This window comes from Crotalus tigris, unplaced genomic scaffold (assembly GCF_016545835.1).
Source record: "Crotalus tigris isolate CLP2741 ecotype Arizona unplaced genomic scaffold, ASM1654583v1 scf7180000018330.590113, whole genome shotgun sequence".
NCBI classification, from domain to species: Eukaryota; Metazoa; Chordata; class Lepidosauria; order Squamata; family Viperidae; genus Crotalus; species Crotalus tigris.
In genome coordinates this window covers 432256-459228 of record NW_024096945.1, presented here as the reverse complement: position 1 = coordinate 459228, position 26973 = coordinate 432256, and the positions used below count along the sequence as shown (strand labels likewise).

The following is a 26973-nucleotide window of genomic DNA, read 5'->3' as shown; positions in this document are numbered from 1 at the left end:
TACAGGTAGTCCTTGATTTATGACCACAGTTGAGCGTCAAATGTTGGTTGCTAAGTGAGACAGTTGTTAAGTGAGTTTTGCCCCATTTTACAACCTGTCTTGCCACAGATGTTAAGTGAATCACTGCAGTTGTTAAGTTAGTAACACAGTTGTTAAATTAATCTGGCTTCCCATTGACTTTGTTTATCAGAAGGTCGCAAAAAGTGATCACATGACCCTGGGACACTGCAACTGTCACAAATATGAGCTGAATTTTGATCACATGACCATGGGGATGCTGCAACGGTCAAAAGTGTGAAAAATGGTCATGTCACTTTTTTCAATGCTGTTGTAACTTCGATCACTAAACAAATGATTGTAAGTCAAGCTCTAACTGTAACCATTTCTCATAAGGCTGGTCTCAGAGCCTTCATCATCTTGGTAATCCTCCTGACAGAACAATTAATCAGTGGAACAATCTGCCTCCAGAAGTTGTAGGTGCTCCAACACTAGAAGTTTGTAAGAAGAGACTGGACAGCCATTTGTCTGAAAGGGTATAGGATTTCCTGCCTGAGCAGGGGGTTGGACTAGATGACCTCCAAGGTCCCTTCCAACTATCCTAACCTATCCTACTCTATTATATTTCTATTTCTATCTCTATATCTCTATTTCTATTTCTTCAGTCCCTCTCTCTCAGCCGAACACACCTCATAGGGTTGTTGTTGTGGGGAAAATAGGAGGGGGAAGGTGTGTTGGATATGTTTGTTACTTTGAGTTATTTGTAAAAACAATAAAGGTGGGATACAAATAAATAAACCAGAATTTCTTAACCTTGGCAACTTTAAGATGCAGGGGCTTCAACTCCCAGAATTCCCCAGCCAGGAGTCTGTCTAGTTGTCAAATTTGAGAAACACTGTTCTAAACAAAAGTTGGACTTTCATTTGTCAAAGATGCTGCAATTGAAACTGATTGGATGATCTCTAAAACCCCTTCCAATTGTATTTACATTTATTTGAATTTTTTTTTGCAGAAAAAAAGAAATCACAAATTGATCCCAGCTCAATTGCATGCTTTTTAGGTCATATTATAAGTATTTCTAGCCTCTTCTGCCAGCCTTCTCCATCTTGGTCCCTTTCCAATTATATACACTTCAATGCCCAGAATTCCTAATCCAGTGAAACAATTTCTGAGAATTGTGGGAATTGAAGTTCATAATCTGCAAAACAACCAGGTGAGGAAATCTGCCTCATGGCGACATTTCTGTTTATGTAAAACGTGAAGCAATCTAAAAATATTTTATTGAGAGCAATCGCCATTATAAAGTTGACCTTTGAATAAATATGCTGGTAATCTGCTGTACAGATAATCCAGGGGTAGGCAACTTTGGCTCTTTTATGACTCGTAAAAGAGCCAAGGTTGCCTACCCCTGAGGTAGTCCTTGACTGATGACTGGTTGCTTAGCAACCATTCAAACTTCTGATGAACCCATGGGGCACCTATGACCTGGATTCAAAGTTCTGACGGTTCTCCCCTGTGGTCACATGACTGCATTTTATGACAGTTTTGTCCAAAAAAAGGCATTTATTTTGAGTTTTCAGGAAAAACTGCACCCATGCTGGCTGGGGAATTCTGGGAGTTGAAGTCCACGCACCTTTAAGTGGTCAAGGTGGGAAAACACTGCCATATATACTTGCGGATCAGCTCATGCATGGATAAGCAGACCTTGAATTATTATTCTTTAACTAAAGTACCATGAAAAATCCACCGCCTGCAGATAAGCTAATTGCAAAAATTAAAATGTATGAACATTTTGAGGTGGGTGGTATATTTTTCATGCTATCTCGGTGAAAAATTTGAGGGTCTCCTTATCCACAGATGGGCTTATTCGCAAATAGACACATTATGACGTTGTTCTGTTTTATTATTAAATTAAATTAAGTTAATTCCATTATTTTATTATAGAACTAGTGGTGGGATTCAAATATGTGAACAACCGGTTCTCTGTGTGGATGCTGCTTCCTGAAGTCCATTCTGGGCCTGGGCAACAAAAAATTAGCTACCGGTTCTTCCGAAGTGGTACGAACTGGCTGAAGCACACCACTGTTTAGAACTATTACATTTCCAGGTTACAGGTCATGCTAATATGCCATGAATTGTAGATACAGCTTTTATTCAGGGTTCCCTAAGTTGGAAACTATTTCAAGGGTTCTCCTAGTACAGTGGTTCTCAACGTTTGTGTGATGGCGACCCCCGTCACACAAACGTTCTGCGCATGCGCGGCGCGCCCCCTGAGGAGAGAAAATGGCGGATCACCTTCTTTGGCGACCCCCGAAAAATGGTCGATCGACCCCAAATGGGTCGCGACCCATAGGTTGAGAACTGCTGTTCTAGTAGTACAAAATTTCAGAGACCCTGGATTGAAGTGATTCTCAAGGGCCTGACAAGGAGATCCTTAGCTGGCATGCCAGAATGTAATTGCTCCTTTGTTATCCCTGATGGAGAGAAAGGAGGAGACTGGAGGTAGAGGTCAACCGCATCCAAGGTCCCTTGTTGGCAATTTTTGACCACACACAAGGGTTGCTGTGATGAATGCTCTAAACATTTGTCATATAAAGACCTATTCTGAGCTGGACTCTCAAAGGAGGTCCTGTTGAGTTGGCCATGGCGTGGTCAAGGTTTGAGCCTGTGATTCTGTAGGAGAAAGAGTTAAAAGAGGAACCAGGGTAACTTTGTGGTAGATTATTGCAAAGCACTCCACATGGGGCCGCCCCTTGGAAGCTACAGTTGGTTCAGAATTTAGGTAGTCCTCAATGTATGATCACAGTTGAGCCCTAAATCTCCATTGCTAAGCAAAACAGCTGTTAAGTGAGTTTTTATGATCTTTCTTGCCCCCGTTGTTAAGTGAGTCGCTGCCGTTAAGTTAGTAACAAGGGCTGTTAAGTGAAGCTGGCTTCCCCACTGACTTTGCTTGTCAGAAGGTTGCAAAAGCTGATCACAGGACCCCGGAGACATACTGTAGCAACCATGCCAGTTGCCAGTTGATCGTGTGACCTCAGGGATGTTGCCGTGGTCGTAAGTGTGAAAAACGGTCATCAGTCACTTTTTTCCAGTGCCGTTTTAACTTCAGTTGGTCACCGAATAAATGCTTGTAAGTTGAAGGCTGCATGTAAAGCCACACATGCAGCTATGGATGCATTTTGGTATAACCACCTCTGCTATTGGAACTGAATTGGTTGCCAGTTGGCTCCTGGATCAGCTCACGATTCTACTTATCACCTTTAAAGCCCTTCATGGCTTAGTTCCAGAGGAGAACGCTTACAGGAATTGGGTACGTCTAGTTTAATGAAGAGAAGGATGAGGGGTAACATGATAGCAGTGTTCCAATATCTAAAGGCTCCCACAGAGAAGAGGGGGGTCAACCTATTCTCCAAGGCACCTGAAGGCAGGACAAGAAGCAACGGATGGAAACTAATCAAGAAGAGAAGCAACCTAGAACTGAGGAGAAATTTCCTGACAGAATTAATTAGTGGAACCACTTGCTTTCGAGAAGTTGTGGGTGCTCCAACACTGGAGGTTTTTCAGAAGAAGATTGGACAACCATTTGTCGGAAATGATATAAGGTTTCCTGCTTGAGCAGAGGTTTGGACTAGATGACCTCCAAGGTCCCTTCTAACTCTGTTATTCTGTCTGAGGGACCGGCCTCTCTCCCATCATTTCTGACCATCCTGTGAAATTCAACAGAGGAGCCTTGTTTTCATGTCCCATCCATTAAGTGATGTCACCTGATGGGATCTGGGAAGTGATCCTTTCTGTGCTGATGTGGCCTTCCGAATAATATCTCTCTGGAATTTCAGACGGCCCCCAACTTTGCAAACCTCTTAGAATAATCTCTGAAAATCTGTTTTGGTTTGTTTCTCAGGGTGTGTCCCTCTGCTGTATAATGTTTGCTCCGGCTGGGATATTTTGCTCTCCCTACAATGTTTACTTTTCGTTTTTAGAAATTGTACGTTTTTAATCTGTATGCTGCCCAGTTTGCAGAATCAGTGTTGAGTTGGGGGGCCTTTTGCACTTAAGTTATACCTTAGTAAAATTGAACAAAACACTGGTCACAAGATTTTTGTTTTATCTTTACCAGCTTTTGTTGTTCAGTCACTAAGTCATGTCCAAGTGTTCACAGTCCCATGAACCATAGCATGCCAGGCCTTTCTGTCCTCCATTCTCTCCCAGAGTTTGGACAAATCCATGTTCATTGCGTTGATGACACCATATAACCATCTCCTCCTCTGCCGTCCCCTTCTCCTTTTTCCTTCCGTCTTTCCCAACATCAGGATCCAATGAGTCCTCTCTTCATATTAGGTGGCCAAAATATTTGAGATTCAGCTTCAGGATCTGTACTTCCAAAGGACAGTTAGGGATGGTTTCCTTTAGGATTGACTGATTGGATCTCCTTGCAATCCAAGGGACTCTCAAGGGCCTTCTCCATCATCATCATCATAAAGTTGGAAGGGACCTTGGAGGTCATTTAGTCCCCTACTCAGGCAGGAAACCCTATACCATTTCAGACAAATGGCTGTCCAGTCTCTTTTTAAAAACCTCCAGTGTTGGAGCATTCACAGCTTCTGGATGCAGGTTGTTCCACTGGTTAATTGTTCTAACTGTCAGGAAGTTTCTCCTTAGTTCTAGGTTGCTTCTCTCCTTGGTCAATTTCCATCCGTTGCTTCTTGTCCTGCCCTCAGGTGCTTTGGAGAATAGCTTGACTCCCTCTTCTTTGGGGCAGCCCCTGAGATATTGGAACGCTGCTATCATGTCGCCCCTTGTCCTTCTCTTCATTAGATTAGACATACCCAATTCCAGCAATTCAAAAGCATCAATTCTTCAGCGCTCAGCCTTCCTTATGGTCTAAGTCTCATAGCCACACATGACTACTGGGAAAACCATAGCTTTGAGTATACAGGTAGTCCTCACCTTACAGCAATTCATTCAGTGACCGTTCAGAGTTACAACAGCACTGGAAAAAGTGACTTATGACCATTTTTCACACACCCTTTGCAGAGTCCCCATGCTCACGTGGTCAAAATTCAGACACTTGTCAACTGACTCGTGTTTACGACGGTTGCAGTGTCCTGGGATCATGTGATCCCTTTTGCGACCTTCTGCCAGCCAAAGTCAATGGGGAAGCCAGATTCACTAAATAACCATGTTACTAATTTAGCAACTGCAGTGATTCACTTATCAACTGTGGCAAGAAAGGTTGTAAAATGGGTCAAAATTTACTTAGCAAATATTTCACTTAGCAACAGAAAATTTGGGCTCCATTGCGTTCGTAAGTCAAGGACTACCTGTTTGGATCTTTGTCAGCAAGGCGATGTCTCTGCTTTTTAATCTAGGTTTGCCATAGCGTTCCTCCCATGGAGCAAGTGTCTTTTTAATTACATAGCTGCAGTCGCTGTCTGAAGTGATCTTGGAGCCCTGGAAAATAAAATCTGTCACTGTTCCCATTTCTTCCCCTTCTATTGGCAAAAGAAGTGATAGGACCGGATCCCGTGATCTTAGTTTTTTTTAAGGTTGAGTTTCAAGCCAACTTTTCCATTCTTCTCTTTCACCCTCATCAAGAGGCTCTTTAGTTCCTCTTCACATTCTGCTATGAGAGTGGTGTCATCTGCATATGTGAGGTTGTTGATACAGGGATTCTTGACTTACAACAGTTCATCTAGTGACCGTTCAAAGTTACGGGGGCACTGAAAAAAGTGACTTATGACCGTTTTTCACAGTTACAGCCTTTGCAGCATCCCCATGATCATGTGATCAAAATTCAGACGCTTGGCCACTGACTCGTATTTATGATGGTTGCAGCATCCCGGGGTCACGTGATCCCCTTTTGCAACCTTCTGACAAGCCAAGTCAATAGGGAAGCCGGATTCACTTAACAACCAGGTTACTAACTTATCAGCTGCAGTGATTCGTAAGAAAGGTCATTAAAAGGGGCAAAATTCACTTAATAAATTCTCACCTAACCACAGAAATTTTGGGCTCCGTGCTGGCCGTAAGTTGAGGACTACCTGTATTTTTCCCGGCGATCTTAATTCCAGCTTGTGATTCACCTAGCCTGGCATTTTGCACAAATCTTTACCCAGTGAGTCTTTTGTCTTCTCCAGGTTAAACCATCCACAATTTTAGTCAGATAACAGCCTCCTTGGTTAATAATAATAATAATGATAAAGTTGGAAGGGACCTTGGAGGTCATCTTGTCCAACCCCCTGCTCAAGCAGGAAACCCTATATCATTTTGGACAAATGGCTGTCCAGTTTCTTCTTAAAAACTTCCAGTGTTGGCGCATTCGCCGCTTCTGGAGGCAGGTTGTTCCACTAGTTAATTGTTCTAACTGTCAGGAAGTTTCTCTTCAGTTCTAGGTTGTTTCTCTCCTTGATTAGTTTCCACCCATTGCTTCTTGTCCTGCCTTCAGGTGCTTTGGAAAATAGCTTGACTCCCTCTTCTTTGCGGCAGCCCCTAAGATATTGGAACACTGCTATCATGTCCCCCCTCGTCCTTCTCTTCATTAAACTAGACATACCCAATTCCAGCAACCGTTCCTTGTTGCATTAAGAAGCACTGAAGCTGTGGTTCTGGGGATCTATGAGGAATTTGGGGAACCATAAATGTTCTTCCCTGGAAAGTATGCTGATGTGTGAGGTAAAACTTACCTTTTCTTAGCGACCACCTTCCCTGTCACCATCACTGGTTTGAAGTTGGTTGAAGGCAGTTGACAATTCGGAAACGTTGGCTTCAGTCGACCACTTGCAATTTCCATATTGACGTCCTGCTTTTTATCGGCGGCTCTGCTTTCAATTCTTTTTTGGGGTTTTTACAAAATGACATCAGTTTCATCTTAACAGTAAAATTGTGGATGATTTAATCTGGAAAAGACAAAGGCTCTTTCAAGGGTATTTTCATTGGTATGGCAGATGGACCTTATCTTCTGAGGCTGATACCCTTAGCTTTCTTTTTGTTTGTTTTTTTAACAAAATTTTATTAAGTTTATATAGATGAGGAAAAATAGGAACAATACAGGTATAATAAAGGAAGGGGTGGAAGGAAGGGGGAAGGGGAAGGGAATAAGGCATTAGGGTAAAATAAGGATAGGTACAATCACATATTTCAACAAACAAGCTGCCATCCGGATCATAATAATGAGTAAATATCATATTCAACCATTTTTACCAAAGCTTAGACTATAACATATTAAAAACAATTAGTAAACAAATACGTTGATCTATTAAGTCAGTGGTTCTCAACCTTTTTAATGCCGCGACCCCCAACCGGTCGTAAGTCGAGGACTACTCAACCGGTCGTAAGTCGAGGACTACTCAACTGGTGCAGCACCGTTTGCAGAATGGGACTTTTGGCGGGCTCAGCAGGGCAGAGACAGCCTGGACAATTCCTATTGGCTTTTGAAAGCCAATAGAATTAGACTCTATTCAAGAGAGTCTATTCTATTGGCTTTCAAAAGCCAATAGAATAAAAGGGAGTAGCACAGCTAAGGAAAAGGGGGAAAAAATGGCGGACTGCGTTGTTTGGCGACCCCCGTGAAATGGTCGTTCGACCCCAAATGGGGTCCCGACCCACAGGTTGAGAACCACTGTATTAAGTAAACACTACTAATAAAATCTAAAAAAATCCTAACAATCAAAAGTAACAAATGAGAATCAGGAAATCAGGAAAAATAATCATATCATCAAAATATTAGTTAGAACTCGATTAAAAATCAGTTATCTATTGTAAAATATTGAATCCTTCAAGTTCTAACGTGTCTCTAACCATTGATAAAATTTTTCCCAAGTTCTAAAATAAATTGAATCATCTTTTTCTTTCATTTCTAATGTTAGTCTATCCATTTCTGCACACTCTAAAATTTTAGTAATTATAATCTGGTCAGATGGTAAATTCTCATTTTTCCAAAACTGGGCAGATACTATCCTTGTAGCTGTTAAAACATGCAATATCAAGTAGTCATTCTCTTTACCATAATTAGGTCATAATATTCCTAACAAAAACAATTCCGGTTTAAATTCTATCTGACCCTTAGCTTTCTTATCGAAACAGATTCTAAACCAGTCGTTTCTTAGTCTTTGGCAACTTTAAGATGTCCACAACTTTTTGGTGCTAAGCAGTGTGGTTGGTCACAAGTCATCATGTGACCAAGTCCAGTCTTACAACCTTTTTTGCCATAGTCATCCTGCTTCCCCATTAACTTGTCAGAAGCTGACTGGGAACGTTGTAAACGGAAATCATGTGACCGCAGGACACTGCAACTACAGTTACTTCTCTAGTTATGACCATTATTGAGCCCAAAATTTCTGTTGCTAAGCAAGACAGTTGTTAAATGAACGTGGCCCCGTTTTATGACCTTTCTTGCCACAGTTGTTAAGCGGATCATTGCAGTTGTTAAGAACACGGTTGTTAAGTGAATCTGGCTTCCCCATTGACTTTGATTGTAAGAAGGTCACAAAAGAAGCTCATATGACTCCGGGACACTGCAACCGTCATAAAAGTGAACCAATTGCCAAGCCTCTGAATTCTGATCACGTGACCCTGGGGATGCTGCAATGGCCTTAAGTGTGAAAAACGGTCATAAGTCACTTTTCTCAGTGCCATTGTAACTTTAAACGGTCACTAAATAAATAGTTGCAAGTCGAGGACTACCTGTAACATAAATCAAGATCACCTGAAGTATTAATACCACTTTACAAGGCCTTGGTAAGGCCACTTGGAATACTGCATCCAGTTTTGGTCACCATGATGTAGAAAAGATGCTGAGATTCTAGAAAAAGTACAGAGAAGTGCAAGAGGATGATCAGGGGACTGGAGGCTAAAACATATGAACGATTGCTGGAATTGGGTATGTCTAGTTTAATGAAGAGAAGGATGTAATAGCAATGTTCCAATATCTCAGGGGCTGCCCCAAAGAAAAGGGAGTCAAGTCCTGAAGGCAGGACAAGAAGCAACGGATAGAAACTAACCAAGGAGAGAACTAGAACTAAGGAGGAATTTCCTGACAATTAGAACAATTAACCAGTGGAACAACCTGCCTCCAGAAGCGGTAAATGCTCCAACACTGGAAGTTTTTAAGAAGAGACTGGACAGCCATTTATCCAAAATGGTATAGGGTTTCCTGCCTGAGCAGGGGGTTGGACTAGATGACCTCTAAGATCCCTTCCAACATCATCATCATCATCATCATCATCATCATTATTATTATTATTATTATTATTATTTTGATCATCGCACACTCAGCCAGATGTTCAGACTGGATTTGGCATTTTGTCTACCTATCGAGTCCTTACCCAGGACCTGGGATAGGCAGATGTGGATGTTTGATGGTATTACAGATATCGTCGCAGGATGGAAGCAGTTCCTAATAAGGCCGCCTTTTGCAATTGACTAATAGCGAATTTGTCAATGCCAATGGTGTTCAAGTGGTGCTCCAGTTGTTTTGGGATTGCACCTAAGGAGCCTATGACTATTGGTACTACCCTTGCTTGCTTTTGCCACAGTCTTTCTATTTCTATTTGTATTATTATTATTATTATTATTATTATTATTATTATTATTATTATTATTATTATTATTATTATTAAATACATGATTGCCAAGTGCTCGAACCACGATCCCATGACTGTGGGGATGCTGTGACGGTCGTAAGTGGGAGGACTGGCTGTAAGTCATCTTTTTCATCGCCATTGGAACGTCGAACCGTCTCTAAACGAACGGTCCTGGGTCAAAAATTATCTGTAGGCATCTGGGTCTATATCATTTTTAGCTTGGTGCATATGAACATGGTTAGTCTCTTGATGCTTACAAACTACTAGGCTATTAGTCCTTATTGGTAAGAATTATGCATCACATGTTTTATTAATACAAGGGTCCCTATGGGCTGGAATCCTTGCTAATCACCAACAGTGAGAACTTGAGATGTGGTGATATTGTAATGCATCATGCTGCAACTTGTGTGGTTGTCTGTAGGCAGGGATGAACAGGTTGAGCATGTTTGAGTTCCCCCTTTGAACGTCCGGGTGGGAGATTTGCACTGCCTTCTAGTGCTTATCTTAGGCTATTACTACATTTGCAGAAAAGGCCACAAGCAGATGGATTGCACAAAGTCTCAGCTTGATGCTTTGCTTGAACCAGTCATTTGATGCTTTCTAATTGAGGTATCAAAGGCACAATTGATGACAGTCCTACAATAAGTGGCAATATCTGGCTGGCCTCGGTTGAACAGAATTCAGTGCCTCTATTTCTAGCTGGAGATTCCACCATAGACAGTAAAAAAAATATTGATAGTTGCTTAGTTGGCACTGGTGGCACATTGATTGGAATGCAGTACTGCAAGCTACTTCTGCTGACTGCCGGCTGCCAGCAGTTCGATCCTGACCGGCTGAAGGTTGACTCAGCCTTCCATCCTTCCAAGGTCGGTAAAATGAGGATCCAGATTGTTGGAGGCCATATGCTGACTCTGTAAACCGCTTAGACGGGGTATAAAACATTGTGAAGCGGTATATAAGTCTAAGTGCTATTGCTATTGTTCGAATGGAAGTAAACTTTGGAAATAGTTTATTGGAGAAGACCCTTATTTGTGCCCTTCATCTGTTTGACATAGCTAGAAAACAGCCATCAGGCTCTTACTTTAATCTAGGGGTGTCCAATCTTGCCAACTTTAAGACTTATGGACTTCAATTCCCAGAATTGAATTCTGGGAAATAATAATAATAATAATAATAACAACAGTGTTGAAAGGGACCTTGGGGGTCTTCTAATCCAACCCCTTGCTCAGGCAGGAGACCCTATACCAGGGGTAGGCAACCTTGGCTCTTTTATGGGTCATGGACTTCAACTCCCAGAATTCCTGAGCCAGCATGACTCAGCATGGAAACCTCTCCCTTTTTCCTCAGCATGGCTGGCTCAGGAATTCTGGGAGTTGAAGTCCATGAGTCATAAAAGAGCCAAAGTTGCCTGCCCCTGCCCTATACCATTTCAAACAAATGGTTGTCGAGTCTCTTCTTAAAAACTTCCAGTGTTGGAGCTTTCTCAACTTCCGAATTAAAGTCCATAAATCCATAAGCATGGGAATTCTGGGAATCGAAGTCCACAGGTCTTAAAGTTGCCATGGTTTAAGCTACGCCAAGTATTATATATATCATCTGTCAATTACTCTCACAACGATTGGTGAAGTTTCCGAGACCATCCGACTCCCAGAATTCTCAGCTGTGGCTGTACTGAGAATTCTGGGAGTTGAAGTTCACAGGTCCTAAAGTTGCTAAGGCTGGACATCTCTGCTTTAAGCATTATACCTCATCTGTCAGTTAACTTTCACAACTGATTGGAGAAGGTTCCCAGACCATCCGACTCCCAGAATTCTCAGCTATGGCTATACTGAGAATTCTGGGAGTTGAAGTCCATACAGCTGAAGTCAGAAATACTGAATAGACCAGTGGTTCTCAACCTGTGGGTCGGGACCCCATTTGGGGTCAAACGACCATTTCATGGGGGTCGCCAAACCATGCTGTCCACCATTTTGTTCCCTTTTCCCTAGCTTATTGGTGGCCACACCCACTTGGGGGTCACCACAACATGGGGAACTGTATTATACGGTCACGGCATTAGAAAGGTTGAGAACCACTGGAATAGACTTTCTTTTCACTTTGCTTGAAAGTCTCAATCTGCAAAAGTCCTGCTGTAAGGGATTCTTGTGAAAGACATCTTAGCCAAGAATCCTGAAAGGTGAGGTCCTCAACTCTTAAGTTTTGTGTGGGTGGTCCAGAACTGGTTAAGGAAATCCTCTTTATGTGTGTGTGTGTGTTGTAGTGGCTGATGAGTAAGTGAAATGCAGCACTGGAACCCGTTGGAGTTTTGTTGACAGTGTTAAGTAGCAGTACTTGTAGATACTTGTTTGTTTTTCTTGATGACATCTTTTTTCAAAGCGAGCCATTAAAATGCAAACAAATATGAAAGGGGAAAGGGAAGGGGAATAAAAAGTAAATGAAAAGTTACAAAAAAATATGTGTCAGATAAATTTATAACAATCACGACTTCTGACTTTTTTTAAAAAATAAAGAGATAACAACAATATAACCACCTCTCCCCAAGTTTAAACAAGTGCTACCAATTTCTTAAATATCTGATAGAATATTTGTAGCCCAGGGCTGAAATGAGGGGTCCTTGGTGCTCTCTGAGGTTGCTGGTTTTCTTGCAGACATTTCATTACCAAACTAGGTAACATCATCAGTGCATTTAAAATATTGTACAACCTTAATCATCAACGTTCTAAAAAAAATATTCATGATATAATATTCTTCAAATGATAAATATTTGTTGAGCTTGGTTCGTTAGTGTGTTGAGTTTGGAGTGTTGGGAAACAGACGGACATGGAAGACTTGAGACAGATCTGGGGCATTGCCTCAACCTTCACAAAGTGTTGCTTTATGGCGTCTTCTTTGGTTCCAGTGGAACGACTTGTCTCCAGAAGTTGGGAATGCTTTAACACTGGAAGTTAAGAAGAGATTGGACAACTATTTGTCTGAAATGGTATAAGTTCCCCTGCTTGAGCAGGAGGCTGGACTAGATGACCTCCAAGGTCTCTTCCAACTATTCTATTCTATTCCATTCCATTCCATTCTATTCTATCATCATTCTATTCCATTCCATTCTCTTCTGTTCTGCTCCATTCTGTTCTGTTCTATTGCTGTATTCCTGCTTAGGATGAGAACAATCTGCTTTTTGCATGATAGTAGTACAGGTATCCTCGACTTGCAACCGCTTAGCTACCATTCAAAGTTACAAAGGTTGTCCCCAGAAATACAGATAGTCCTCGGCTTACAACCATTTGTTTAATGACTGTTAAAACAAGTTATGACTGTTGAGCATCCACCTGGCCATGTGATCGAAATTCAGATGCTTGGCATCTGGCTCGTGTTTATAATGGCTGCAATGTCCCAGGGTTATGTGATCCATTTTTGCGAACTTCTGACAAGCAAAAGTCAACAGGGAACATAGATTCGCTTAAAAACCTGTTACAAACTTAATAACTGCAGTGATTCACTTAACAACTGTGGCAAGAAAGGTCATAAAATGAGGCAAAACTCACTTAACAGCAATTGAAATTTTGAGTTCCATTTGAGGATTATCTGTAGCTTATGAGGTTTTTTTTTTTTTTTTTTAACCAAAGGCCTTCATTAAGCAATGGAGCATCAATTCTTAAGCTTATTTTTTCATCATCTTTTCCCCGTTTCAGCAATTATTTGCATTATGCACTCGGTACTCAAAATTATGATTTGACCTCGATCTCACCTTTTTTTTTTTTCTCCCTTTCAGTTCATTTTGGCTGTGGATCACAACTCAGATAACAAGAATTGTTGAAGGTCAGTCACTATCAAAACTTCTTTCTTTTAAGATTTGGGGGCATTCTGGTCTGATCTTTTTCCATGGCTTCAAATATATTAATTTTTGAATTGGGTCAAATCCGATTATGGTATGTGAGAAGTAAGTCTTCATCCTGGTTCATCCAAGCCGGGAATAAATAAGCAACATGGAGACTGCTTTGGGAAGAAGGTTACAGTTTATTGAAGGAACAGAAAGATGGTCCTTGCAGGAAGGAGCAGGGGAGAGGAAAGAGAGAGCTTGAGCACATGGGCTGTAGGTTTTTTATACCCTCTCTAGCCTTGTTTGGAATAGTTTCCTGTTCCTGTGGCATGAACTTTGAGGCTATTTCTGAGTGTTTTTCTGGGCCTTGATATCTGTGGTTTAATCCTATTATCATATCCTGCTTCCCAGGTGATGGGGCTAATGACTCCTAGAGTTTGGGTGGGGCATGCAGATCTTCTCTTTGTCTTCTTGAGTGCTCTGGCTCCAACTTTCTGATGGTTTTACATCTGCATTTGTATGGGGCTAGCTCTTGCTTGGGGCAGAGAGATAGATTTGGGGCCAGGTTTGGTTTTAAAAAGTCCTTTTGAGGAAAAATATATTTTTCTGCCCTTTTTAATATTTCCTTCTCTGGGTTAACTTCCCTCAGGTACCAAGAAAAGAGGAATTCTGTGACCTATATAGGTCGTCCTCGACTTACAACATTCATTTAGTGGCCATTCAAAGTTACAACAGCACTGAAAAAAGTGACTTGTGACCATTTTTGACATTAACAACTGTTGTAGCATCCCCGTGATCACGTGATCAAAATTCAGATACTTGGCAACTGGTTCAGATTTATGACGGTTGCAGTGTCCTCAGGTCACGTGAGCCCCTTTTGCGTCCGTCTGACAAGCAAAGACAATGGGGGAAGCCAGATATACTTAACAACCGTGTTGTTAATTTAACAATTGCAAAGATTTATTTAACAACTGTGGCAAGAAAGGTTGTAAAATGAGGCAAAGCTCACTTGAGAAATGTCTCATTAACAACATAAAATTTGGGCTCAGTCGTGCTCATAAGTCAAGGACTATCAGTATATTCATTTTTGAATTGGGTCAAATCCAATTATGGTACCAAGGAAAGAGGAATTTTGTGACCTATATAAATAACAAACATTTAAAGCAGGGGTCTTCAAACTAGGCCCTTTTATGACTTGTGGACTTCAACTCCCAGAATTCCTCAGCCAGAGACACATGCCTGGCTGAGGAATTCTGGGAGTTGAAGTCCAAAGTCATAAAAGGGCCTAGGTTGAAGACCCCTGATTTAAAGCAATCTGCATTGCATTCTGCTTGATCTATTGACGTTTGGAATGGAATTATAATACACCGCTGTGTATTCAGAAACACCATGGAAAGATCTGGGCATATTTCAGTTAATATGTAAGAGAAGGAATTAAGCCAGAGGTAGGAAACCTTGGCTCTTTTATGACTCGTGGACTTCAACTCCCAGAATTCCTGAGCCAATATAGCTCAGCATGGAAACCTCTCCCTTTCTCCTCAGCATGGCTGGCTCAGGAATTCTGGGAGTTGAAGTCCACGAGTCATAAAAGAGCCAAGGTTGCCTACCCCTGAATTAAGGGGACATTTTTGATTGTTTCTCAGTTTTGTCACATAGGGACATCTCTGCTATTCAAGCAAAATAAAAAGGCTAGTGCAGTACTGTACAGATAGTCCTCGATTTATAATTTATAATTTATAACAGTTTGTTTAGTGACCGTTCAAAGTTACAATGGCACTGAAAAAAGTGACTTATGACCATTTTTCACACTTATAACCATTTCAGCATCCCCATGGTTATGTGATTTATATTCTAGTGCTTGACAACTGACTCACATTTATGATGGTCGCAGCGTGCCAGAGTCACGTGATCCCCTTTTGTGACCTTCTGACAAGCAAAGTCAGTGTGTGTGTGTGTGTGGGGGGAAAGCCAGATTCATATAACAACCATTTTAGTAACAACAACAGGCTGGCAGATTTCTCACTAACCACATAAATTTTGGGCTCCCTTGTGGTCGTAACTTGAGGACTACCTGGATTTGAAAACGTGTTTAAATTTTGAAAAATTCTTGAATGTTAATCTTCTTAAGACTCAAGTGTTGTTGTTTTTTTCGTTTTGGTGTTTTCCTGGTTAGCGGTACAAATCTTCTTCGCCGGCACGATGAGTAACAAACCTCCTCCGGACGATAAACTTCTGGAGCTGGGCTTACATTCCCATTTCATCATTGGCTCCATTTCGGAGGATAACTCTGAAGACGAGACCAGCTCCTTGGTGAAAATTGACTTGCCGGAAGACAAAGACCAGTCCATCTCGCCCGTCTCCATCAGCTCGGACTCTCTTTCAGACCTCAGTTCCTCCGCGGCTCAAGAGGCTCTTCATATGAGGTAGAACCCCATGAAAATCCATATTTCAAATACAGGTAGACCTCGACTTACCACAGTTCATTTAGTGATGGTTCAAAGTTACAACGGCACTGAAAAAAAAGGGACTTACGGCTGTTTTTCACCATTATAGTCCTTGGTCACGTGATCAAAATTCGGACTCTTGGCAACTGGCTCGCAGTCATTTCTCCTCAGTTCTAGGTTGCTTCTCTCCTTGATCAGTTTCCATCCGTTGCTTCTTGTCCTGCCTTCAGGCGCTTTGGAGAATAGCTTGACTCCCTCTTCTTTGGGGCAGCCCCTGAGATACTGGAACGCTGCTATCATGTCGCCCCTTGTCCTTCTCTTCATTAGACTAGACCAGTGGTTCTCAACCTTTTTAATGCTGCGACCCCCAACTGGTCGTAAGTCGAGGACTACTCAACTAGTGCAGCACCGTTTGCAGAATGGGACTTTTGGTGGGCTCAGCAGGGCAGAGACAGCCTGGACAATTCCTATTGGCTTTTGAAAGCCAATAGAATTAGACTCTATTCAAGAGAGTCTCTTCTATTGGCTTTCAAAAGCCAATAGAATAAAAGGGAGTAGCACAGCTAAGGAAAAGGGGGGAAAAAATGACGGACTGCATTGTTTGGCAACCCCCGTGAAATGGTCATTCCATTCCAAATGGGGTCCCGACCCACAGGTTGAGAACCACTGGACTAGACATACCCAATTCCAGCAACTCAAAAGCATCAATTCTTCGGCGATCAGCCTTCCTTGTGGTCTAAGTCTCATAGCCACACATGACTACTGGGAAAACCATAGCTTTGAGTATACAGGTAGTCCTCACCTTACAACAATTCATTTAGTGACCGTTCAAAGTTACAACGGCACTGAAAAAAGTGACTTACGACCATTTTTCACACTTACACCCTTTGCAGAGTCCCCATGCTCACATGGTCAAAATTCAGACACTTGGCAACTGACTCGTGTTTACGACGGTTGCAGTGTCCCAGGAGTCACATGATCCCCTTTTGCGACCTTCTGCCAAGCAAAGTCAATGGGGAAGCCCGATTCACTTAACAGCCATGTGACTAATTTAACAACGGTGGGGATTCCCTTAACAACTGTGGCAAGAAAGGTGATAAAATGGGGGAAAGCTCACTGAACCACTGTCTCGCTTAGCAACAGAAATTTTGGGCTCCGTTGTGGTCGTATGTCGAGGACTAGCTTTGTGTACTATCTTTTGCTGCCCAGTGACTGTGGGCATTGATGTTTCAACACATTGGGAAGCATCAGGCCTGGGGAGGGATGCTCGTTTGCTCTGCCTCCTTGAGAGGTTCTTGATTGATTTCCAGAGATCCCCGAGGTTCCCCAGAACAATGTTTGTAACCAAAATCACAGTGTTGTGATTTTTGTGTTGGCGTTCGTTAACTAACAAGTGCAGTTAAATTGGTTAGCATTCTCCATTCCTCTTCAAGGCCGATCAGAACATTGCTTTCTTCCAAAAGATTCCGTTCCATTCCTGCCATTGAACATTTTCAGTCTGTGTTGACACATTTTGCAGTATTTTTCCTTGCTCGGGGATTTTCAGCAAATTCCTTTTTAGAACATAGAACAGGGGTCTTCAAACTTGGCCCTTTTAGGACTTGTGCACGTCAACTCCCAGAATTCCTCAGCCAGGCACACTGGCTGAGGAATTCTGGGATTTGAAGTCCACAAGTTCTAAAAGGGCCAAGTTTGAAGAACCCTGACATAGAGTAACAGAGTTGGAAGGGCACTTGGAGGTCTTCTAGTCCAACCCCCTGCTCAGGCAGGAAACCCTATACCAGTGGTTCTCAACCTTTTTAATGCCGCGACCCCCAACCGGTCGTAAGATGAGGACTACTCAACCGGTCGTAAGTCGAGGACTACTCAACTGGTGTAGCACCGTTTGCAGAATGGGACTTTTGGCGGGCTCAGCAGGGCAGAGACAGCCTGGACAATTCCTATTGGCTTTTGAAAGCCAATAGAATTAGACTCTATTCAAGAAAGTCTATTCTATTGGCTTTCAAAAGCCAATAGAATAAAAGGGAGTAGCACAACTAAGGAAAGGGGGAAAAAATGGCGGACTGCGTTGTTTGGTGACCCCCGTGAAATGGTCGTTCGACCCCAAATGGGGTCCCGACCCACAGGTTGAGAACCATTGCCCTATACCATTTCAGACAAATGGTTGTCCAGTTTCTTTTTGAAAGCTTCTAGTGATGGAGCACCCACAACTTCTGGAGGCAGGTTGTTCCACTGATTAATTGATCTCACTCTCAGGAAATTTCTCCTTAGTTCTAGGTTGCTTCTCTCCTTGATTAGTTTCCATCTGTTGCTTCTTGTCCTGCCTTCTGGTGCTTTGGAGAATAGCTTGACTCCCTCTTCTTTGTGTCAACCCCTCAAATATTAGAAGACCGCTATCATGTCACCCTCGCCCTTCTTTTCACTAGACTAGATATACCCAATTCCTGTAATTGTTCTTCCTTTTAGATTTCAACAGTGTGTACGGTTCCTGAAAACCTGCAACGTCCTTAATCTTATGCAAGAATCATAATATCCACAAAGGTCAATTTATTTGTAGGAACTCCTAGTTAGCATCAATACAATCCCAAAATGAAGCAAAACCACATTTATGGTTTAAAAGAACAGAATAACAAAATTTGAAGGGACCTTGGAGGTCTTCTAATCCAACCCTCTGCTCCAACAAAGCTGCTACACCATGTCAGACAAATAAAAAAGATATTGAGACTCTAGAAAGAGTACAGAGAAGAGCAACAAAGATGATGGCTAAAACATATAAGGAACGGTTGCTGGAATTGGGAATGTCTAGTTTAATGAAGAGAAGGACGAGGGGTGACATGATAGCAGTGTTCCAATATCTCAGGGGCTGCCACAAAGAAGAGGGAGTAAAGCTATTCTCCAAAGCACCTGAAGGCAGGACAAGAAGCAATAGATGGAAACTAATCAAGGAGAGAAGCAACCTAGAACTAAGGAGAGATTTCCTGATGGTTAGAACAATTAATCAGTGGAACAACCTGCCTCCAGAAGCAGTGAATGCTTCAACACTGGACTCAGTTGTGATCATAAGGTAAGGACTACCCATGTTGATGTAATGTTGTTCCTCCCACCATTGTACAGATAGTCCTCGACTTACAACAGTTCAGTTAATTATAATGGCACTAAAAAAAGTGACTTACGACCATTTTTCACACTTATGACTGTTGCAGCTTCCCCACGGTCACACAATCAAAATTTGGATGCTTGACAACTGGTTCGTGTTTAGAATACAGAATAACAGAATTGGAAGGGACCTTGTAGGTAGGTCATCTAGTCGAGAGTTCCCCAACCTTTTGGGCATCAGGGACCGGTTCCGTGGAGAAAGTTTTTTTCACAGACCAGAGAGTGCGTGGTTTTGTGTGCTGCCAGCATCCCACAGATGGGGCTTTGCTTGTTTGTGTGGATCAGTTGCTGGCATGCCGCAGCCTGATACCGGTCCACGGACCCGGGGTTGGGGACCCCTGATCTAGTCCAACCCCCTACTCAAGCAGGAGACCCTATACCAGTGGTTCTCAATCTTTTTAATGCCGCGACCCCCAACCAGTTGTAAGTCGAGGACTACTCAACCGGTCGTAAGTCGAGGACTACTCAACTGCTGCAGCACCATTTGTAGAATGGGACTTTTGGCGGGCTCAGCCAGGCAGAGACAGCCTGGACAATTCCTATTGGCTTTTGAAAGCCAATAGAATTAGACTCTATTCAAGAGAGTCTATTCCATTGGCTTTCAAAAGCCAATAGAATAAAAGGGAGTGGCACAGCTAAGGAAAAGGGGGAAAAAAATGGCGGACTGCGTTGTTTGGTGACCCCCGTGAAATGGTCGTTCGACCCCAAATGGGGTCCCGACCCACAGGTTGAGAACCACTGCCCTACGCCATTTCTGACAAGTAAGTGAGCCGAGGTGGCGCAGCAGTTAGAGTGCAGTACTGCAGGCACTTTAGCTGACTGTGTTCAGTAGGTCAGCGGTTCAAATCTCACCGGCTCAAGGTTGAACTCAGCCTTCCCTCCTTCCGGGGTAGGTAAAATGAGGACCCAGGTTGTTGGGGGGCAATGTAAAATATATATATATACATTGCTTACTGGTGTACACCGCTTAGAGAGTGCTTGCACTTAAAGCGGTATATAAGTCTCATAAATAAATAAATAAATAAGTGGCCAGTCTCTTCTTGAAAGCCTCCAGTGATGGGGTGCCCACGATTTCTGGAGGCAGGCTGTTCCACTGGTTAATTGTCCTCACTGTTAGGAAGTTTCTCCTTAATTCCAGGTTGCTTCTCTCCTTGATCAGTTTCCATCCACTGTTCCTTGTTTCACCTTTGGGTGCTGTGGAAAATAAGTCGACCCCCTCCTCTCTTTGACAGCCCCTCAAATATTGTAAGACGAGTGACATGATAGCAGTCACTAGACTAGCCATGTTCAGTTCCTGTAACCGTCCTTCACATGTTTTAGCTTCTACCCACCTAATCAATTTCGTTGCTCTTCTCTGCACTCTTTCTAGAGCAGTGGTTCTCAACCTGTGGGTCGGGACCCCATTTGGGGTCGAATGACCATTTCACGGGGGTCACCAAACCATGCTGTCCGCCATTTTTTTCCCTTTTCCCTAGCTGTCCTACTCCCTCTTATTGGTGGCCACACCCACTTGGGGGTCACCACAACATGGGGAACTGTATTATGGGGTGACGGCATTAGAAAGGTTGGGAACCACTGTTCTAGAGTCTCAACATCCTTTTTATAGTGTGGTGACCAAAATTGGATGCCGTATTCCATTTATAACGGTTGCAATGTCACAGAGTCATGTGATCACCTTGTTCCACCTTCTGACAGTCGAAGTCAACGGGGAAGCCAGATTCATTTAACAACTGCATTGTATTAACTTAACAACTGCAGTGATTCACTTCACAACTGTGGCAGGAAAGGTTGTAAAAGTAGGGCAAAATTCACTTATCAGCTGTCTTGCTTAGGAGCAGAAATTTTGGGCTCAACTGTGGTCGTAAATCAAGGTCTACCTGTAATCCTCCTTGAAGATGCTTGACAAAATATTTTAAATAATCTTCCGTTGAAATCGTGCCCCCTTAGGCATCTAACGTTCTTTCCTGAAATGTAATCTGGCTCTGTAAAGTTACAAGAAGGCTAAATTGCCAAATTGGCCCAGGAGACGTGTCATCAAAAACACGCAGTTGTTGTGTGTTTAAAATATGGCACGAAATACACCTTTATGTGCCAGGCGACCATAGCCTTGAACGTCTTTCTCAATCTGTTTGCATTTATTGGGCCACCACGTTTATTTGACCTGCTGCTGCCAAATTCCTGGGAAAAATAAAATATTGTTTTCTTCCACTTCTCCCTCACTCCTTTCCGGCATCCTCCTCCCTCTCCTCAAATTTAAATTAGGTTTAAAATTGGTTTCCTACGTCAAGGCTTTTCAGCTTTTTCACCCATTGTATCACTTTTAGGATATGGCAACATCTGAGGACCACCAATCGCCTAGCAAGGGGTCAAAAACTTGATGACCAAAAAACAAAAAAAAAAAAAGGAAAAATGTGATGAAGTACAAGTAGTCCTCGACTTACAACAGTTCGCTTAGTGACTGTTTGAAGTTACAATGGCATTGAAAAAAGTGCCCCCCAAGCCATAGCCGAGCAAAACACCTGCCTGCCCACCCGGCGGTGCTCTTCCTCCTGTCCGAGGTTTTCATTGTTGTGAGCATGTCTGTTGAGGATTGGCAGTGGGGGTGGGGTGGGGGAGTGTTTGGTTTTTATTCCCCCCGTCTGCTGGGTGGTTGCAGCAGGTTTTGGTCACTTCACATGACCCTGGGACACTGTGACCATCATAAATATGAATCAGTTGCCAAGCATCTGAATGTAAATCACAAGACCCTGGAGATGCTGCAACATTCCAGCTGATCGGCGCTTCTTCTGTGCTCAGCACAAGCGCCAGGATCAGTGCTGCTTTCCAGCTGATCAGCGCTTCTTCAGGGCTCAGCAGAAGCGCCAGGATCAGCACCAAGTTCCAGCTGGAGCGTGGCGCTGATCCTGGCACTTCCCCTGAGCCCTGACAGCCCCGAAGAAGTGCCGATCAGCTGGAAAGCAGCACTGATCCTGGTGCTTCCGCTGAGCCCTGACAGCCTTGCAGCTCCAGCCGTCTCTCGCTCAGGCTTGTGTGGTGCTGCCACCATTTCAGCTCATTCCCCTCCCCCACTACCACTTTTCTAGGATGGTCACGTACCATCTGCCAGGTGCCAATATACCACAGGTGGTACCCGTACCACTGGTTGAAAAGCCCTGCCCTATGTCCCACTCTCCCCCCCCGCCCCCCCAATAACTTGCAAAATAATGTGGTCTGCAGTTTTCCCTAGATTTATTTTATTTATTTATTTATTTACGAGACTTATATACCGCTTTAGATACCGACAGTCCTGGTCTTGCAACTATTCATTTAGTGACCGTCCAAAGTTACAGTGGCACCAAAAAAAGTGACTTATGGCCGTTTTTTAGACTTACATCCATTGCAGCATTCCCCCCCCCATAGTCACGTGATCAAAATTCAGCTGCTTGGCAACTGACTCATATTTATGACCGTTGCAGTGTCCCAGGGTCATGTGATCACGTTTTGCACCTTCTGACAAGAAAAGTCAATGAGGAAGCCAGATTCACTTAATAACCGTGTTACTAAATTAACAACTGCAGTGGTTCACCCCTCACAGTTGTGGCCAGGAAGCAACTCAGCAAATGTTTCACTTAGCAACAGAAATTTTGGGCTCAGTTGTGGTCCTAAGTCGAGGACCACCTATACTCTCCCTACCCTGTTTTTGCCATTATAAATACAGCTTGGGATTGCAGTTTGGTATAGTGGTTAAAGCTATCAAGCTAGAAACAGGGTACTGTTAGTTCTAGCCCAGCTGTAGGGTAAAGCCATTAGTAGAGTTGGGGCCAGCCCTTCTCTCTTACTCCCAGGAAGGCCAGGGCAAATTACAAGTAGTCTATAACTTACAACAGTTCATTTAGTGACCGTTCAGAGTTACAACAGCACTGAAAAAAGTGACTTATGACCATTTTCACACTTATGACTCCATGGTCACATGATCAAAATTTGGACTCTTGGCAATTGACTCATATTTATGATGGCAGAATCACATAAAAATCCATATTTCAAATAGAGGTAGACCTCGACTTACGACAGTTCATTCAGTGACCGTTCAAAGATACAACAGCGCTGGAAAAAGTGACTTATGACCATTTTCACACTTACGACCCCATGATCATGGGATCAAAATTTGGACTCTTGGCATTTGACTCATACTTATGACGGCTGCAGTGTCCCGAGGTCATGTGATCTTCTTTTGCAACCTTCTGGCAAGCAAAGTCAATGGGGAAGCCAGATTCACTTAACAACCGTCTTACTAACTAAGTCAGGTGCCCCCAAGTCCCGGTCTGAGGACTGGTAGTGGTCTGTGGCCTTTTGGGAACCGGGTTGCAAAAGTGGTGGGCGAATGCATGAAGCTTCATTTGCACATATGTGAGATGTGGATTGCAAGTGTGAAACCACAACCTCCCCCCTGCTGCCGCTGCCACAACGGCGTCCGTGGAGTCAGAAAGGTTAGGAACGCTGAACTAAACAACTGCAGCGATTCACTTAAGAACTGGCAAGAAAGGTTGTAAAATGTCACAAAACTCACTTAGCAACAGAAATTTTGGGCTCAGTTGTGGTCATATAACTTGAGGATCACCTGTACTGAACTTGATGGTGCTTAATTTCATTCTTGTGTTTGGACATCACACTGTGCCCTGAGTGCTTTGCTTGGCTTGCTGATAATCCTATTGCACAAACCTCTTCCTCTAGGCCAGGGTTGGAGAACCTTGGTTGTTTCATGACTCATGGACTTCAACTCCCAGAATTCCTGAGCCAGCATGGCTCAGCATGGAAACCTCTCCCTTTCTCCTCAGCGTGGCTGGCTCAGGAATTCTGGGAGTTGAAGTCCAGAGTTATAAAAGAGCCAAGGTTCCCCATCCCTGCTCTAGGCTCATGGGCAGATACTGGTACAGTTCATAACTACAGGTTGCGGCTTACAACCACAGTTGTGATTGAAACTTCTATTACTAAACGAGGTGGTTGTTAAGTTAGCCTTGCTCAATTTTATGATCTTTTTTGCCTTGGTAATTAAAAGTGTGTTAAGAAATACATTTAATTTGTTTCATGTATGGTGTCCTTGGTGCTCTTTGAACTTAGTTGTTTTCTTGTGGACGTTTCATCACCCAACTAGGTAATGTCATCAGTGCTAGAAGGGAGTGGGGTTTGCTCTCTGTTAATATGCAAGTGGCTCGCCCTATCAGGGTTGATGGGAGTGTGGTTCCTTGATTTGGCTGTTGTTTACTGTTGGCTTGTCTGTCTGAGTTGGTAATTCCTTGATTGGAGTATTGTTTACCTCTTGATTGTTGGTCTAGTAGTCAATTTGGTGTAAGTATTATCTTAAGGTGACCAACTTTTTTACAATGAGAAGGAGGACACAAATAAATTGAAGAAAAAAAGGTGAGTCTAATGCATGCGTGTGTTGTGTCGTGTTTCGGTAAGAAGTAAACAAAGGAACACTCTTGCGTGCTGCGCAGTCTCTCAAAACAATTCTCCTGTGCGGAGCGCATGCATCTCATAATCGCGTCTCGCCGTACTGTACCGAGCCTTGACGAATTGTCATGTCAAATACAAATACGTCGCATCACACGCAACGGATCGGATCGGCATCAATCGAATATGGAGATTTATAGAGATTAGTCTTCAAATATCGAAAAAGAGGACATGTAGGAGGCACTTTTCGAGAGAGGACAGAACTTACAAAAGGAGGACTGTCCTCCCTAAAGGAGGACAGTCTGTCATCTTAATTATCTTTATCTTTCCAGACTTCTGATGTGAGGTGGGTGAACATGTCAAAAGGTTCAGTTTAGGGACGCTAAGAAATTTTGGTTTAAGATTCATATGTGGCTAGAAAAGATGATTAAAATACAGATAGAATTTAAACCGGAACTGTGTTTGCTAGGAATATTAGGTCTGAATTATGGAAAAGAGAATGAGTACCTAATATTACATGTGTTAACAGTTGCGAGAATAGTATTTGCTCAATTTTGGAAAAATGAAAATTTACCATCTGACCAGATTATAATAACAAAAATATTTGAATGTGCAAACAAACACAGTTCACAAAACTCGATCCTCAACACGAATGGTTGCCTTCGGCAACCAGCACTTCCCACACCTTCCTTTTCATTATGCAGCCAAGGTGTGGCTTCCTAATGCCTTCTCCTTTGCCTTTGGGGCCGCCCCATTGCATTCCTCTGTCCTACTCTCTTTTCTTGCCGGCATTTTTGTCCATCCTGGATATCTCCCAGCTGTGATTCATCACTGTCCAACTCAGGCTCCCAGCACAGCTGTGTCTCGCCCTGAGTGTGAGTAGAGGGGCCAGGCTCCTCGTCAGACTGTAAGTCTTGGAGCTCCTCAGAGCCTCCTCTGACTCTGATGTCACTCCAGGCCCTCCTCTGAGTCCTCTGATTCCTCAGACTCAGCTGCTGGGTCCACTGGCTGGCGAGGAATCACAACACTGTCTTAAAGTTACCAAGGTTGAGAATTACTATGGGGCACCATGTAAGCCTAAGTGCTATTGTAAGGTGACCAACCGTCCTCCTTTAGGGAGGACAGTCCTCCTTTTGTAAGTTCTGTCCTCCCTCAAAAAGTGTCCTCCTTCATGTCCTCCTTTTTGATATTTGAAGACTAATCTGCAGGGCTTTTTTTTTCCCTCATAGAATGCTCAGAACGGTGTTCCGGCACCTTTTTTTGATGTTTTTTTTTTCAACTTTTGCATGAGCTGTGCTACTCCCCCTATTGGCTTTCGAAAGCCAATAGGAATTGCTGCTGGGCGCGCCAAAACACCCGGCTGGCAAACTTTGCACATGCAAGTTGTCTGTGTTATTGTTGCAATGAAAAAAATGTTTCTTTTATTTACAATATTTTTTTCTTCAATTTATTTGCGTCCTCCTTTTCATTGTAAAAAAGTTGGTCACCTTAGCTATTGCTATTGCTGCTGCTGCTGGACTAAATGATAAACTAATTATGGTTCAAAAAAACTAAATATTGTCACTTAAATACAGGTAGTCCTTGACTTACAACAGTTCCTTTGGTGACTGTTTGAAGTTACAACAGCACTGGAAAAGTGATTTATGACCCTTTTTCATACTTAATGACTCTTGCAGCATCCCCATGGTCATGTGATCAAAATTCAGACGCTTGGCAACTGAATCATATTTATCATATGATCTCCTTTTGCAATCTTCTGACAGGCAAAGTCCATGAGAAGCCAGATTCACTTAATAACCATGTTCCTAACTTAGTAGCTGCAGTGATTCATATAACAACTGTGGCAAGAAAGATCATCCAGTGGGGCAAAACTCATTTAACACCTGTCTCGTTTAGCAACAGAAATTTTGGGCTCAGTGGTGGTCGTACGTTGAGGACTACCTTTATTGCCTCAATTTACAGCTTTTTGGGTTGAATTTACTGGAACATATTTACTTCAATCACTTTTCACTCCTAGAAATGAGTGAAAGAAAAGTTTCTATCAACATATTAATAACAAGAAAAAAGTCAAGGAAACTGTAGGTCCACTAAAGAGAGAAGATGGCAAGGAAATAACAAGCAAATAGGGAGACAGCAGAGCTGCTTAACTCATTCTTTGCATCAGTCTTCACAAAAAGAAATTATAGCACAACATGCCAACAAAAATACTGCGAAAGACATACAAGAAACAAAAATTAAAATAAGCAAGAAAATGGTAAGAGAACACCTATCCGACCTTGATGAATATAAATCACCAGGACCTAACAAATTGCATCCCAGAGTTCTGAAGGAGCTGGCAGATGTTATCTCAGAACCATTGTACCACATCTTTCAAAAATCCTGGAAGACCGGGGAAGTACCTGAGATTGGAAAAGAGCTGATGTGGTTCCCATCTTCAAGAAAGGGGGGAAAAAACAGACCCAGGAAACTACAGACCAGTCAGTCTAACGTCAATACTTGGGAAGATCCTGGAAAAGATAATCAAAAAACAGATCTGCGAACAACTAGAAGC

General features: G+C 42.8%; 1 protein-coding gene across 4 annotated transcripts in view; it reads left to right on the top strand.

Moving 5' to 3' along the window:
* Positions 1–26973, top strand: part of ACACA (acetyl-CoA carboxylase alpha) — a 268972-nt gene that overhangs the window by 6947 nt on the left and 235052 nt on the right. For all 4 annotated transcript variants that reach the window (XM_039350417.1, XM_039350415.1, XM_039350416.1 and 1 more), the window contains exons 2-3: positions 13345–13391; positions 15566–15815. In XM_039350417.1, the coding sequence (XP_039206351.1) occupies positions 13345–13391; positions 15566–15815 (297 nt within the window). The remainder of the gene's footprint in view (positions 1–13344; positions 13392–15565; positions 15816–26973) is intronic.